The sequence below is a fragment of the Pan paniscus genome, chromosome 12, assembly GCF_029289425.2.
Source record: "Pan paniscus chromosome 12, NHGRI_mPanPan1-v2.0_pri, whole genome shotgun sequence".
NCBI lineage: Eukaryota > Metazoa > Chordata > Mammalia > Primates > Hominidae > Pan > Pan paniscus.
The window spans coordinates 72,462,288-72,479,771 of record NC_073261.2 but is presented as its reverse complement, the minus strand read 5'-3'; the positions used below and the strand labels follow the sequence as shown (position 1 = coordinate 72,479,771).

Genomic DNA, 17,484 nt, shown 5'->3' with positions numbered 1-17,484 from the left:
TCATTAGCCATTTTAATTTTGCCCCGGTCCTATGGTTCTGAGATCTCGCCCTGCCTCCATTTCCTTTGTGATATTTTATTACCTTGGGAAGTACGTGATCTCTGTGACCCACACCCTATTCATATACTGCCTCCCTTTTTGAAAATCACTAATAAAAACTTGCTGGTTTTACGGCTCAGGGGCATCAAGGAACCTGCTGACATGGGATGTCTCCCCCGGACACCCAGCTTTAAAATTCCTCTCTTTTGTACTCTGTCCCTTTATTTCTCAGACCGGCCGACACTTAGGGAAAATAGAAAAGAACCTATGTGAAATATTGGGGGTGAATTTCCCCCAATACTGGCAATGTATGTCTACCCTCCTACCTCAAAGATATACTGGCAAACATATGAAATGTCTACACAAAGATCTACATTGTAGCACTATTTCAAAAGCACAACATTGGAAATAATTCAAATATCTATTGGATCTAGAGAGTGTCTGGTTAAATAAACTGTAGTACATCCTTGTAGTTTAGATATCCTATCATATGAATCATTCCTATTGTTATAAAGTAATCCCTTAAAAGTCTCTTCAGAAAAAAAGCAAAAGCAAAATGAAATAAGTGAAACTCACTGTTTATCTGGCTGGCAGGAAACATACTTACAGCAGTGACTTTTAAAAGCAGGGTAATATAATGCTTTGTGGGATGTATAAAAATCAAATTTAGAGTAACTGTCAACAGGAACCAAGAGTTTTCACATGAGAGGTAAAAGATATAAAAATACAAGTGGTTAAATAAAATCTTAGTAATCCCAAATTTGAATTGAAAATGCCAGTACAAGCTATTTCTCTTAGAAAATGTGCTGTGTCTACCAAATAAGCCCAGAAACACTAATCAACTCAGTAACAATGAATACCCCTTGAGCCCGGGAGACTGAGACTGCAGTGAGCTATGATCGTGCTACTGCACTCCAGCCTGGGTGACAGAGCAAGACCCTGTCTCAAAAAAAAAAAAAAAAAAAAAAAAAGGAAAAGGAAATAACATTGAACATTAATTATTGAACATCAACTGGTGCGATGTCAGAACACATTATTTTTTATCCCTGGCATGTGACCAAAATTACTTTATGAATTTAATTCAATTCCAGTAGGAATTGTGTTTTAAAAGGTTAAAAAAATTACAGAAGTATAAACTTGACAAGGAGATTCAAAACCCTGCCTTGGTGTGGAGGAAGAATATGGTGGAAGTAATTTAACCACATCTCCAAAATGGCAGGACATCCATAGCAAAGTAACTTAAGTTGGAAAATAAAAAATGAGCAGTATAAGGGTATTTCTTTAGAGACAAAGAGGTGTGCAAAAGCTTAAAAGTGGTAAACTTGGGCTGGGCAGAGTGGCTTATGCCCATGATCCTAGCACTTTGGAGGCCAAGGTACGAGGAGCACTTGAAGCCAGGAGTTTGAGAGCAGCCTGGGCCACTACAAGTGAGACCCCATCTCTACAAAAAATAAAATTAGCTGGAGTGGTGGTGCTGGCACACGAAGGTACTTCCAGCTACACAAGAGACTGAGGTGGGAGGATCGCTTGAGCCCAGGAGTTTGAGGCCATCCTGGACAACATAGCAAGATATCATCTCTTAAAAAAAAATGCAGATACATCTCTTTTGCCCAGCAATTTCACACCTAGGCAGTATCCTACAAATATGCTCACATGTGCAAGATACTTAAGAAGAGCCAGAGGTTCCAACAACAGAAAACTGGTTAAATTTTTAAACGATGGTACAATTTAGTCATAAAAAGAGGCGATTTTGTGTAATGATATGAAAAGATGGACATGATATACTGAGTTAAAAACCAAAATCACCTTGCAGAATTAAGTAACTGTTATTCATAAAACAATTTCACAAACACTTTCGTAGGGTAAAGCAGAGACACATTCATAGTCAAAGGCATAAAAGGACATACACCAACAAAGTCAGAGTACAAATGGTAAATACTCAACAGTTCAAATCTCTAGGCATTACACGTGGAGTTGTTTTCCTGGTCATTTTATTCACACTCACAGTAAATATGAGGTGATTTAGAGTTTGGGTAGTTAACTGTGGTATAAAAAAGAAGATATTCATTTACTGGCAAGGTCTATTACCACCAGAATTTAAGATGACTCACTTCATCTGTTGAATCAGCCGTCTCTCTTCCTACCATTACGAAAAAAATGTGTCTTTCTAATGAAATTAAGACACAATATTCTCAAGTACAGCATGGGTGAAAATGTTCTACTAAAAACAGTAAAATTCTAAAATCCAATAGATAAATTTCACCAGATAGATTATATACTAAACTATGTTAACCAGTAGAAAATGCTGTTCATTTAGTTAGCAAAGGAATCACCTTATAAGATATTTTTCTCCTGATTATTGAAAAAAATAGTTTTTCTAAAGAAATACCATCAATGCAAGATGACTGTATCCAATGTACCACAATATCTGTACATTCTTCTCTAAGTTTTACATATGCGAAACTATAGTGGTGGATTTTGATGAGCATTTTCTGAAGTTTGAAACTTAGGGTAAAATACCTCTCTGACCACCACCATTTGAGCCCTTAATTGTTCCAAATTAAAATACAGTTAAAGATTAGTAAAATAATAAGTATGTACTTTACCACTGTGCCTTCTGCTTTACAGGTATGTCATTTCATCCTTCTAACAGTTCTGTGAGGGACACTGATATTAAACTCACACTCTTTATATAGGAGACAAGCTCAGAAGCTTGTGCAAGGTCACAAAGAAAGCACCTGTCACAGGCAGAATTTTTTTTTTTTTTTGAACTGTCTCCCAGCTGGAGCACAGTGGCGAGATCTGGCTTACTGCAGCCTCCGCCTCCAGGGTTCAAGTGATTCTCCTGTCTCAGACCCCTGGGTAGCTGGGACTACAGTATCTGCCACCACACCTGGCTAATTTTTGTATTTTTAGTAGAGATGGGGTTTCACCATGTGGTTCAGGCTGCTCTCAAACTCCCGATCTCAAGTGATCTGCCCGCCTCGGTCACCCAAAGTGCTGGGATTAGGCGTGAGCCACTGTGCCCAACCTAAAGGCAGGATTTTAAACTAGGACTCTATTTACCCGAAAGCCAGGACTTTGTAAGCTATTCTTGGTTGGAAAACCTCTTCCTTTAATCTTAAGAATATGAAGACTCTTAGACCAGAATAGGCAAGTTTATATATAGATATATATAAATATAATTTTAATACATATATATTTCAGGATTTTTTATGGATATAAAACTGCTTTTTATGGGATAGGATAAATAAGATTTTTAACAGAACAGCCAATGTACCATATGTTTCTTACAACAATGTGTTAGCTGAAGTAGATCCAGCATTTTCACTTCTGGTGATTTATTCTATAAAAAATATGTGCAAAGTGCAAAAGATATGTATAAGATGTTCACTGTATCATTAATGAAGAGGAACATGTCTACAGTGTTTACCATGTGCCTGATGCTGCTTTAAGCACTTCACATATGAAAGTACCCCTTATTCTCTCAATTTAGGATGCAATATCTTTTAATTTAAACTCTTGCTATTTGCTAATGGCAACTCAGGAAATGGAAAATGCACATAATTCCTTGTTATCAGACTCAGCCACCCACTCCTCAATTTGGACAATGAGGGACACGTATTAACTCGTATAATCCTCCTAACATCCTTAGGAGATGGGTGGTATCATTACCCCCATTTTACTGATGAGAGGGATAAAGTTCAGAGGGGTTGAATTAGATGCCCATGATTACCTAATTAGTTCATGGGCCATGGAGATGAATTTGATCCAGGCAGCCTGGCTCAAAACTTCACGCTGTTAATGACTCCACTCACTGCCTCTTGTTGTCTATCTGGTGAACAACTGTCATAAAACCAAACATCTACTACTAGAGAGCACAGGATATTAAATTCTAAAAGCCACATAAGGAATAACAAGTATCTACTTACTGACGTGGAAAGGTACATACAATATATTGATTGGGTTCATAAAAGGGAAGCTGCAGAGCTACTGGCCTGACTCTACTGACAAACAACTGTGTAGGAAAATAACATTTGAGGAAATAAAAAAAAAAAAAATATAAATAAGATGAATATAAATAAAACTATGAACAGTGGCTGTTATCATACACAATTAGTCTTGTCAGTCTATCTTATACTTTTATGAATATGTGCTGCTTTTATAAACTCACAATAATTTTAAGAAAAAAAGATACATATAAGAAAGGTTAATGGTAATGGTAGTTTATGAATATTTCCTTCCAACTTTCTCAGTTTTCTCTCAAAAGGCATTTATTTCTTTTAAAAAGGAGAGAAATTAAACTTACACTGTTACTGAAATTTTCCACAAACTTCAAAGTTTTTTTTATTAACTATTTTTTATTAAATTAGGAATGGGAGACCAAAAATAGTAGCTCACACATGTAATCCTAGCACTTTGGAAGGCTACGGTGGGAGGACCATTGGAGACCAATCTAGACAACATGAGACCCCATCTCTACAAAAATTTTTGAGAAAATTAGCCAGGCATGGTGATGCATGCCCGTAGTCCCAGCTACTCAGGGGGCTGAGGCAGGAGGACTGCTTGTGCCCAGGAGATTGACGCTGCAGTGAGCCATGACTGCACCACTGCAGTGAGACTGTCTCAGAAAAAAGCGGTGGGGGGGTGCGGGGTCCATGTGATAAGCTGCCATTCGCTGGTCTCTCCTCTGATATGAATGTTGTTGACCATCCACAATAAAGAAAGGTAATGTGGGTTTTAAACTTTGGACAGTTGAAAATAATCTAGTCCTCTTAAATGGTTCTAATTTAGTTCATATAAAGTAAGTTACGAGGCATATGCTAACTGAATCATCTCTATTTGTTGTGTTCTCATCACCCTAACCTGTGAATGTTGGCTCAATTCTTATACTTCTTTTTTTTTTTCCATCTACACCCATTCCCTTGATGATCTCATTCAATATCATGGTTTTAAGTATCATCTCTGTTGATGACATTTAAGTTTGTACCACTATTCCACTGAACTCTGCTGCACTATTCCACTGAACTCTGAATGTTTATCCATTATCTTCACTTATAAAAGCATCTTCACTTGTAAGTCTTATAAGCATCTGAAATATGTTGGAAAGGGAATTTCTGACCCCCTCTTCAACTCCTGTGCTCCTCTCATGGTTTAGTAAACAGGTTTCTTTTAAACGCCTCTCTTTATCCTCACACTCTACACATCTGATTTATGTGCAAAATAACTATGACACGATGCCTTTGTACCTCTGGCCCCATTCAGCATGATGGTCTAGTATTAGTATATCGTCAATATTAGTATATCCAGGTGAGATGTTAGGCTTGTCAATGGTAACTTATATCGTACAGCTTTCTTGTCTTTTCTTTTTTTTCGAGATGGAGTCTTGCTCTGTTGCCAGGCTGGAATGCAGTGGCACGATCTCAGCTCACTATAACCTCCACCTCCCGGGTTCAAGCGATTCTCCTGCCTCAGCCTCCCGAGTAGCTGGGACTACAGGCGTGCGCCACCATGCCCAGCTAATTTTTGTATTTTTAGTAGAGATGGGGTTTCACCATGTTGGCCAGGATGGTCTCGATCTCTTGACCTTGTGATCCACCCGCCTCGGCCTCCCAAAGTGCTGGGATTACAGGTGTGAACCACCACACCAGGCCTCTATTGTACAGGTTTCTAATGATATAAGTTTTTTCATAAACTTCAAGTGGATTCAAATCATCCTTCTACCAACCTCTTACATACTTGCCTGTATTTGTTCTGAATGAAAGAAAAGGGATGGAACCCCAGCTATCCTAACAATCATTGCACATTATGAATTTATGAATGTTCTATATCCGCTTGGTATGTGACAGAGGAAAAACATTTAAGTACTAGGCAGACAAAGCCTACATACACCAAAGACCTATAGGTTAGAAGGACCTATATACTAGCAGCTACTGTCTACTTTTATACCCCAAAAGATCCCAGGGACATTCATGGGTATCATCCTTTGCATAGCATTCTTAAAAGTATTTTAGTAGTACAATCTTTGAAAGTTACTGGTACAGTTAACTGTGAAATTTCCTAACGACAAAATATACTATAGCAAATCAAAAGTTTAGCATGCCATTTGTTAACAATAATAAGGGCTCTCCTCCTTAGATAATAATAACTGTACTGATGAATAATGTCAAAAAGTGGTGATGTTTATGCCAAGCCTTTCAAATGCACAATTAACACTGTTTTCCTAACCACAGCCAACCATATCATTATTGCAAACTATGATTTTGGAAACTAATGAGTCAACCTGTGACCTTAGTTCCACTAGCTGCATCCCCTGAGTAGATGATTAGATAAAACCACCTCAAGCCATGCCTTTCATTAACAAAATGTCATTATATGATACCAGAGGCAAATGATTTCCTGCAGATATTTGTTAGAAACAGTTATAGGGTCCTTTAACATTGTAAAATAAACACAATATACTGAACATTTTCGTTTGTAGATTATATTAGTAAAGAAGTCAGAAATGGCTAGATTAAAAAATTTCTTTGTAGCTTTTAACTGTCAATAATTCCTCTAATCTGCTATTACTCAGAAATTAGCTACCAGGTAAAACAATATTCCGTTAAATTTTCATGTACCTGTCAAAATACTGCTATCACCTAATACTAAAACACGATTTCAACAAATATTAAACCACTATCACCTAATGATTTTCCTGTGACCATTCTACTTTTCAGAGATCCAATCAAAATTCACACTGTCTGAAGAACTTCAACCATCAGATGATGAACACAAATTCCTTATGAAGGTCAAAAGGAGATGCATTCTTAATTTCAGCAAAACCTTACCTTGAAAAACAAAGGTAGAAGCTGAAGTTGTTCTGTAACTGCTGTAGAAAAGGATCTTCCTGCACTTGCCATCAGCCATTTCAATACTATTTTGAAAACAAAGATGCAGAGTAAGTCTTTGCCATTCATTTACAGACCACAAAGTAGAACAATATTGTAATGTTATTGTCATACAGCCACTCTGACAGCTCTTCGGTGCTATGAAAGATATCGTCTATGTTACTTCATAAATTAGACACTTATTAAGAACAACCCACAGAATAGGACAAAATATTTCTAAATTGTGTATCTGATAAGGGATTGATATTAGAATAAATAAAGAACTAAAACTCAAAAACAACAAAACAATCTAATTCAGAAATGGGCTGGGTAAAGTGGCTCATGCCTGTAATTCTAGCACTTTTGGAGGCCAAGGCGGGAGGATCCCTTGAGCTCAGGAGTTCAAGACCAGTCTGGGCAACATATGGAGACCCCTGTCTCTAGAAAATATTTAAAAATTAGCTGGGTGTGGTGTTGCACACCTGTAGTCCCAGCTACTCAGGAAGCTGAGGTGGGAGGATCTCTTGAGCCCCGGAGATTGAGGCTGCAGTGAGCAGCCTGGACGACAGAGTGAAAGGCAGCAGAGGGCTGGGTAATGAATGACATGAGTAGATATTTCTCCAAACAAGAAATACGAATGGCTAATAAAGATTCTTGAAATATCAGTAATCATTAGGGAAATGCAAACCAAAATCACAAGATACCTCTTCATACCCACTAAGATGGCTATACTTTAAAAAAGCAAGCAAACAAACAGAAAACAAGTGGTGAGAACACGGAACCCTTGTGCATTTGCTGACTGGAATGTAAAATGGTGCAGCTGCTGCAGAGAAGAGTCTGGCAGCTCTTCAAAAACTTAAGCACAGAAATACTACATGGTCTAACAATTCCACTTCTAGGTACATACCCTAAAGAACTGAAAGCAGGAACTCAAACAGGTACTTATACAAACATCAATGTTCAGAGCAGCATTAGTCACAATAGCCAAAGGTGGAAACCCAAATATCCAGCAAACAGATGAATGGGTAACAGATTAATGACACAACATGATTCAGAAATTCATTCATTCAACTTGAAAATACTATGTAACATGAAATAAGCCAGACACAAAAAAGACTTATGATTCAACTTATGTGACCTACCTAGAATGGGCAAATTCAGAGATGGAAAGTAGACAGTGGTTATAAAGGATGAGGGGAGGGAAAATGAGGAGCTGTTGTTAAAGGGTACAGAGTTTCAGTTTCGTATGATGAAGAGGATTCTAGAGATAAATGGTGATGATGGTTGCACAAGGGTGTGAATGTACTTAATGCCACTGAACTGTACACTTAAAAATGGTTAAAATAGTAAATTTTTCATTATGTCTATTTTACCACAATAAAAAAAGTGGTGCAAAAAACTCTACAGGATAATCAAATAGATGTTTTCAATTGAGTTTCTACTAATTTTATCCACTCACTGGTTTTCAAGAGTTTAATGCCCTGAGTTCGCTCATCTTCTTCACCAATTCCATTTTCTTCCATAACATGGTTCTGAATTTCTTCATCCACATCCATGAGAGGTTTCAATTTCTCCAGAATTCGAGCAGTAAACTCAGGGACATGAGGCGATATGGTTGGTGTGGTATTTGGCAAAGATACATCTATCATGAATATGTAGGTCAGCACACTGCAAAATAAAATACTTAACAATAGGAAGAGGTGCCACATTATAAATAAAAATGACGTTCAAAAGTTATGACCCAATCAAAGTAAACTGTCCCAAGACAATGACCGGAGTGGGTCTTAGATTATGCCTGTGTGTAAAAGAAGCCTTATAATTAAGGGGTATTAACACTTAGGTGTTGTGACTGCTCATCTCTGGCTTCTGAGCACACTGCTGTCCTAGTTTACATTCAGAGTGTTTCATCTTGTTTCCCACGACTCAATAGCAAACAATTTGAGAAAGACACCATGAAACCCACTGACAACATAACCAGCATGTATTACTACCTATTATAATTTAAAAAAAAAAAACAAAGAACTCGAGAGGTATACCACAGAGAAAACAGTACCTACCTTCCTATTCTTTCTCTGACATTTTTGTAAACCTGGGTGAGTTTGGGTTCCAAGTACTTCAGTAGTCTGTGCAATAGTTCAGGCACTCTCCATTCTTGCTGGGCAAGGCCACCTTGTAGTACATAAAGTCGACTAAAATTAAAGCATCGTAGTGTTATATTGGAGGCCCTTTCTGCCTTTACATATTGACAGTATGGACAGACAATATCTGTATTTCACTTAAAGCTTTTTCGTTTTTTCACCTAATAAATACTACAATATCCACAACTCAAAATAGCCTCTTTATGAAGATTTTATTTTTCCTATATCATTTTCTCTGTATTTGCATTTCATCCACACTACTAGAAAACTGAAAGAAATACTGACTTAAGAATACTCACCGACTAATATTTAAACATCACAATTCAAGTTTTCTCATTAATTAAGTGCTGCTTCTTTTTAATGAAATTATCCATATTACTATTGTCTAACTTTCTATGGCACCATATGCCCCAACCAAGGCAGTTTTTCCTTGAAATGATTACTCTTTCTTTGTATCTTTTTAACAGGAAAAAGTGAAAAATAAGATGTGATGAAGACACAAAAGTACAAAAGACAATTCTGATAAAATATTTGACAGCAAAGAATGCTGACTCTAATTTGTGTTTAAATTGCTCAGGTTGCCTACATCTCACTTACTTGTCCAACTAATAAATAACTCTTATTAAGTATCACATGTTATATGCAACCAGATCACATCACCTTCCAGAAGAAAGTAATTACTTCATCTAGACTTTACAAGTATAGACCATTCATTTCCATTTATACATAAGTTAACACAAAACCTTTCGTGTTAACCTCATAGGTTTTTTAAAAAAATTTACCATGCATCTACAAAGGATCCTCCTTCACCACTCAATGGTGATTCCAACAGCAGTTCAAAAAGCCAGTGAAGTTTCCGGGGATCTCTGCTTTCCTGTGTTTAAAACATGATGTAACAGTTCAACAGAGGACCTACAATTCTGTAAATAAATCATACTCAGTTATTTAATTTAATTTTATTTTTGAGGCTAGGTCTAACTCTGTTGCCCAGGCTGGAGTGAAGTGGTATGATTACCTCCCAGGCTCAAGTAATCCACCCGCCTCGGCCTCTCAAGTAGCTGGGACCACAGGCATGCGCCACTATGCCTGGCTAATTTTTTATTTTTTGTAGAGACAGAGTCTCCCTACGTTGCCCAGGCTGGTCTCCAACTCCTGGCCCCAAGCTATCTTCCTGCCTCGGCCTCCCAAAGTTCTGCGATTAAAGTTGAGAGCTAGTGCACCCAGCCATATTCAATTATTTTAGAAATACTAAAAACATATATAAGTATAGTCGCCCCTTGGTATCTGTGGCGGATTGGTTCCAGAACTCCCTTAGGATACCAAAATCCACAGATGTTCAAGTCTCTTATGAAAATGGTGTAGTATTTACATATAACCTATGCACATCCTCCTGTACACTTTAAATCTTCTCTAGAGTATTTGTAATACCTAATACAATGTAAATGCTATGTAAATAGTTGTTATACTGTATTGTTTAGGGAATAATGACAAGAAAAAAAAATCTGAACAGGTTCACTATAGACACAACCATCCCCCCACCCCCTTCTGAAATATTCTCCATCTCCTCAGGTTGGCTGAAACCACAGATGTGGAACTCATGGATATGGAGGGCTGACTGTATAGGAGAAGAAAATCAAACTAAAACTGATAGGTGACTCAAACTCAAATGTGACTATCGCAGTTCAAGTTAACAGTGAGAAAACTGTTGTTAGCTAAATGGATTCTCTTCAATCAAAGTACACGAGCTATGGACATACCTGGTATAAAAAATAATACCTATAACTTTGTATTATGTGGCTTTTACTATATGTAAGTGACATTTCCAAATACATGACTGTCACTTAATTTTAAAATGCATTACCACAGCAGAGAAGATATAATAATCACTTAAGAGTTACTTCTCAAGACTTATTTGAAAGGCTGAATAGAGCCATCTCCAATTACATAAGATGACAAAAGTATGAACAAACTTTCAAGATTCAAGAAGTGAGTTACCTCACTTAGAATAATAGTCTCTAATCCCATGGAAATAAAAAATAAAAACAATTAAAAAACAAAACCCAAAAAGATTTAAGAAGTGTTATGAGATTTCACACACTTTGAGAGACAGTATCAAACAGTTTGAATAGATCAGTTAGACAAAGAAAGATGTAGGGTAACTTACACAGGATGTTGCTATACAAGCTCCCCAGTCATTATAAGTTTCTACGGTAATATTGGACAGTGCTGTTCTAAGCAGAGGGCACAGAAGCTCCCAAAGCTTCTCCACCTACACAAAACAAAATATATGGGTAAGAGTTAATGACACTCAGAACATTTTTCTTCAAATATCTTTCTTTACCTGGAAATGTACACACATACAGGTATATCATTTAAATTATTTTTGAGACATGGTCTCATGCTATTGCCCAGGCTGGAGTGCAGTGGAATGATCATACCTCGATGTAGCCTTAGGCTTGAGCTCAAGTGATCCACTCGCTTCAGCCTTCCAAGGAGCATGGACTATAGGTGTGTGCCACTATGCCCTGAAATTTTTTTTATGTTTTGTAAAAACAGGATCTTGCTATGTTGCCCAGGCTGGTCTTGAACTCCTAGCCTCAAGCAATCCTCTCACCTTGGCCTCCCAAAGTGCTGGAATTACAGGCATGAGCTAGCATGCCTGGCCCTAATTATTTTTTAGAGCACCCAAATAATCCAGAAAAGTACATTATCACCATACATATCCAGGTATAGGTGAAATTTTTTCCCAAAAAATATTCAGAAAAGAGTAAATACTTTGCATGGCTCTTTAAAAAATATCTCTTGGCTGGGTGCAGTGGCTCCTGCCTGTAATCCGAGAACTTTGGGAGGCCAAGGCAGGAGGATCACTTGAAATCAGGAGTTCAAGACCAACCTGGTCACATGGCGAAACCATGTCTCTACAAAAAAAATAAAAATTAGCTGAGCGTAGTGGCACATGCCTGTAATCCCAACTACTCGGGAGGCTGAGGCAGGAGAATTGCTTGAACCTGGGAGGCAGAGGTTGCAGTGAGCCGAGATCATCCCACTGCATTCCAGCCTAAGCAACGGAGCGAGACTCCGTCTAAAAAAACAAAACAAAACAAATCTCTCATATGACTGATAAGTGTTCTTAAAAATCTTGTATAATAGTACGCTAGGCTGAAACAAAACCTCAATCGAGTTTTCCATGTTTATCAAGATCATTTGATTAAACCTTAAAGTAAGAGGCAATGACATTTTAATTTAATTTAGTAATCAGCCTGAGATATAATCTTCAAATTCCAGGTCTTGGATAAATAGCCCATAAAAACATGTACGTTGTACAGAGACTGCATTTACACACATAGATTTTCTCATAGGTTAATGAGCATACAAATCACCTTGAGGTCTTGATAAAATGCAGATTGATTCATGTCAAGTGGGCCTGAGATCTTACTTTCCTAAAAAGCTCCCAAGTGCTACCCCTGCTGCAGGTCCATGGACTGTATTTTAGTTAAAAAGGACATACCTTGATTTCATCATTACACATTGTGTACATGTATCAAAATATCACATGTACCCCATAAACATGAACAGTTACTATTATTAATTTTTTAAGTTCCTAAAAAAATTTTGAATTTTTTTTTTAAAAGAATGAATGAAGGCCAGGCACAGTAGCTCACACCTGTAATCCCAGCACTTTGGGAGGCCAAGGTAGGTGGAGTTCAAGAGCCAGGAGTTCGAGACCAGCCTGGCCACATGGAGAAACCCTGCCTCTATTAAAAATACAAAAATTAGCCTGACAAGGTGGCGCATGCCTGTAATCCCAGCTACTGAAGGTGGCTGAGGCATTGCTTGAACCCAGGGAGCAGAGGTTGCAGTGAGCAATGATCACACTACTGTACTCCAGCCTGGGCAATAGAGTAAGACTGTCCAAAAAAAAAAAAAAAAGAGAAGACAGACAGACAAGGAAGATGGACGGACAGATGGACAGACGGAAGGACAGATGGAAGGAAGGAAGGAAGGAATTCTTCAATCAGCAGGAAGGGTTTGAGACAAAATTTCCAGTGACAGCACTGTTTTGATTTTATCAAAAAAAGCTTTATCTCAAAGAACATATAGGGATAGGAATTATGTTTTGCAAAAGAGGTAACTCAAGAGTGGCTTTAGTAATGTAACGGATGACAAGAATACATGTGACATTTTAAAATAAAATTGTTTCTTGTAAGCAAAAGTGTTTGCAGTCCTCCTAAAAGGTGACCAAAAAACCCTATTTGTGTCATCTCTTCGACAAAATACTGGTCTACCTTATGCTCAGGTGGTCCTGACATTTGACCAGGTTATTTTTAGTCTGGTGTATTTTGCTAATGAACTAACCTTAAAGGCAGGTGTGTGAAAACTATATCTTACAATTAAAAAGAGGGATACTCTAAAAGGGAGAGTCAAACTCCAACTGTCTAAAAGACTGGGCAAGTAATATAAATGATAAGGAGGCTAAGAGAAAGGACTTAATGAGAAGCTGGAATGGCTTAATGAGGGGAGAAGCACACGTGCACCATCAGCAGAGTGACACAGCGCAATAATGTAGGACCAGTGTTCCAGGATCTTCCTCTTTTTCAAGAAACTGGAATTCTTTTTTATTTTTTTTTTAATTTTTTCCCCCAATGTGGATAAAAACTTCAAAAATTTAAAGATAGTAAATGTTCCTAGAGACCATTAGGCTGTAATCTGTAATCAAAAGCAATGTCTACATATCGGCATATTTCATATCACTGAACATTTCATATTTTAATTATCAGTATCTAATGTGTTGGGAATTGCCACCAAAATGGGTAACATAGCTTTAACAGGAAATGTTCTGTACAAATATTAATACATCACCTTTTCAAATGTCCAGTGCTTAGAACCTCTGATTAAACCAGCTATAATTTCTGCAACACATCGCTGGGTGCTTTCATGTGAATCTGCAACCAAACGTTCTAAATGGGGCTTCAGAACTGGCAGGAAGGCATCATCAAAATTCCTGAATATACCCTATAAAAACAAAGACTGTTCTTCAGTACTCAAATGACTATCATCTCAATTATAATTATGCTTGTAATTATTCTGTACATTACTAAGGTGCTTAAAAACTCCAAGCACACTCCCCTTTAGAACTGCTTTAACAATTGCGGTAAGTTAAAATAGTAAGAATACTGTCATTTTAAATATCACATTAAAATGTAACCAATGAAACAAACATTAATAATCTCTCTAAGTATCACACCTCAAAAAAAGCAACTAAACATAAAAAACGCATACAGTTTTGGGTATTTTTTTCCTTCTAATGCCAATTACAACAAACATTAAAGATAAATACAGTCATCCCTAGGTGTATGTGGGGAAATGGTTTCAAGATCCCCACCCCAAAATACCAAAATGTTCAAGTCCATTACATAAAATGGTATTGTATTTGCACATAACCTATATACATCCTCCTGTATATTTTAAATCATCTTAAGAGTACTTTTAGGACCTAATACAATGTTTACTAATTGTATTATATATTAATGCTATGTCAATACTGGTTGTAATGTCTTGTTTAGGGAATAACGACAACAAAAGTCTGTACATGTTCAGTGTAAATTCCAGTGCCATTTTAGATCAAGGCAGATGGCTAGCTTTGATCAAATATTTATAAGTTATGAACCTACGAACTGAATAGTTACTAAGCATTACAAAGAGGATATGTAAACAATATAGTTACCTTAAAGAGACAAAAACGTCGTGGATTAAACTTATCTTTTCCTTTTCTGTCTTCTAATGATAGAAAAGTAATTAACTGTTCAACAAATTTAGGATCAGAAAAATGATCAAATATAATCTGTTCTGCCTATAAAGTTAAAAAAAGAACGATATTCAGCGTTTAAAATCCACTTAAATACATGATTCTGAAAAAGTTAAAATTACAAGATTTTGATAGTCAAAAGCAGGCTGTATTTTTGTTTCCATGAATTCTTAGTTCTCATAGACTACAGTGATTTCTAAAACCAAGTACCTCCCTCTAAAAATGCTAAAACAGGAAGTTTTCCTTCAGATTCTCAAGTTTGAATCCTATTTCTCACACTGTGAATTAAAAATCAACAAATGTTCTGCTTGGGAAATGAAGACTGAAAGCCACTGTAACACCTGGTGTGCAATTTGTTAAAATCCCCAAAACTATAAGTCAAGCCCCAACAAATCACTTCCATATTTACCTAACACCAGAAGTTAAAAGGCAAACTGTTCAGAATCAGAAAAAGTTACAATACCATTAACTCAAGGAATAAGTACATAAACTTAAAAACCCTTTCTCGACTTTCTTTTTTTTCTTTTCTTTTTTTGGGACAGGGTCTCACTCTGTCATCCAGGCTGGAGTGCAGTGGTGCGATCATGGCTCATTGCAGTCTTGCCTTCCTCGGGTCGGGTAATTTTCCCACCTTAGCCTCCCAAGTAGCTGGGACTACAGGTGTGCACCACTACGCCCAGCTGATTTTTGTATTTTTTGTAGAGACAAGGTTTTGCCATGTTGCTCAGGATGGTCTCAAACTCCTGGGCTCAAGTGATCTACCTGCCTCAGACTTCCAAAGTGTTGGGATTACAAGCATGTGCCATGGCTCCCAGCCAAGTCAACTTTCAAAGTGAAGTAAATTAAATGAAGTTTAAGGAGTTTTAACTGAAATCTACCAACATGCATTTACGGAGTACCCATAATTTATATGCAATAGAAAACTAAAAATCAGTCATTAACTTTTCCTTCAAAACGCTTGTATCAGAACTGATACAAGAAATGAGCAGCAAATTACATAAAGCAGTAGCCAACGGAGGGCTGAATGGGGTAGTAACTCAGTCTTAGATACATCAACATCTATGTCAACTGGCACTAGTATAAAAGGGTTGAGGAGAATGGATTACGTAGTCACCAATATTTATGCAGTGCTATACTGAAAAACACAAATTGTATTAAGAAAAAAAAGAAGAAGAAGAACTGAAGTGAGGTTGAGATAAATCAGTGGCCCAAAACAAGATGCATTTGAACCATGGTGAAATGGAATGCTTACCTCTGTCATATCCTCCCTGCTTCTGCCAAGCTTAGGCTGCTCTTCCACACCAGCATAAACAACCATATTCCTATATAGTAAGAGTTCATATTTATCATACGCATAGAAAAAAATATTAGAGCTTCATGGATAGAAAGCATTAGAAGGCACTTTTAATGAACTCTAACTAGATGCTAAGTTTGGGGAGATGAGTACAGCAGTAACAGTCTAGGCCTTAAAAATCTATCAGATCACTGTGTCCTAATGACAAATGGAGTAAATAAGGAGAGAAAAATATGTATTTCTCTGGGCTGGTTTAGGCATATGTATTATTAATAGGTAGGAATATAATTTAGAGCAGCTATTAATAACCTCCTTAGCCATATAACCATGGGATTCAGAAAGGCTAAGGGTTTTTGCACAAGGAAAGAGGCAGGAATGAGGCATAGCATTGGCAGGAGCAAAAGAAAGAGAGGACTAGGGAAGGGGAAAGATAAAAGAACCTTCAAGTGCCTCTCAACCTCCCCAGAAACCAAAATATGATAAAACAGTTATATCAAAGGCATTTAATGATAAGGTGCGCAGTAAGTTACTTACTTTGGCCAGGTGTAGTATCCCCAGTGAGTTTTTTCCACAAAGCAACTTGACTCCCATTCTTTTTTAGTTCTTGGTATAGTTTTGCTGTCATAATGCAACCAATGATTATCAGGCCTATCACCAGCAATAATTTGGGTGGGTTTAGGGCATCCACCTAAGGAAAAGACAATCACGTTTGATGAATTTAAAAATATTCGCCCAACAATTATTACCAAATTTCAATCAACAGTACCAGCGTAACTTTGTCTTCACAAAACAACACTATTAAAATAACATTAAGATAACATATATATGAGCAATTGGAGGCACATTTCAAAACAGAGTAGATGGGATTATCTACTAAATTGTGTTGAATCAGTTATTTTGGGGGAGAGATCAAGTATGAAACACACTTCATTCCTTTTACCAAAAATTAAAAGGATTAATTTTGTTTAAACTATTTAGATTTGAAATAATAATTTCAGACTTACAGAGCTCAAAAAATTCCCACATCTTTTACTGAGACACCCAAATTTTGACATTTTACCATGCATACTTTGATATTCTCTCTCTCTCCACACATACTTATCTAAACTATGAGTATAAACTGTAGACATCATCTCAAATAATCAAAATACAATTCTCAAAAAAGCTTTCATTAATACAGTAAAATTATTTCATCAACAGACTTTACTCAAATTTTGACAGTGGTCCCACTGAATGTACTTTATATGAAAAAAATTAAAACATTTTCTTCTGGACTATAATCCAATCCAGGATTAAACATTGCATTAAAGGAAACTAAAGATACCATACAATTTAAAT

At 36.9% G+C, this 17,484-nt stretch overlaps 1 protein-coding gene across 6 annotated transcripts in view; it reads right to left on the bottom strand.

Annotated features, from left to right (window-relative positions):
* Positions 1–17,484, bottom strand: part of PSME4 (proteasome activator subunit 4) — a 106,116-nt gene that overhangs the window by 14,656 nt on the left and 73,976 nt on the right. For all 6 annotated transcript variants that reach the window (XR_004669823.3, XM_008976287.5, XM_003822707.6 and 3 more), the window contains 9 exons: positions 16,681–16,834; positions 16,105–16,174; positions 14,772–14,897; positions 13,907–14,059; positions 11,211–11,315; positions 9,829–9,920; positions 8,966–9,097; positions 8,368–8,576; positions 6,870–6,955 (listed from right to left, as the gene is read on the bottom strand). Coding sequence is in view for 5 of the 6 variants with exons in the window: in XM_008976287.5 (XP_008974535.1) it covers positions 6,870–6,955; positions 8,368–8,576; positions 8,966–9,097; positions 9,829–9,920; positions 11,211–11,315; positions 13,907–14,059; positions 14,772–14,897; positions 16,105–16,174; positions 16,681–16,834 (1,127 nt within the window). In the remaining variant the exon portion in view is untranslated. The remainder of the gene's footprint in view (positions 1–6,869; positions 6,956–8,367; positions 8,577–8,965; positions 9,098–9,828; positions 9,921–11,210; positions 11,316–13,906; positions 14,060–14,771; positions 14,898–16,104; positions 16,175–16,680; positions 16,835–17,484) is intronic.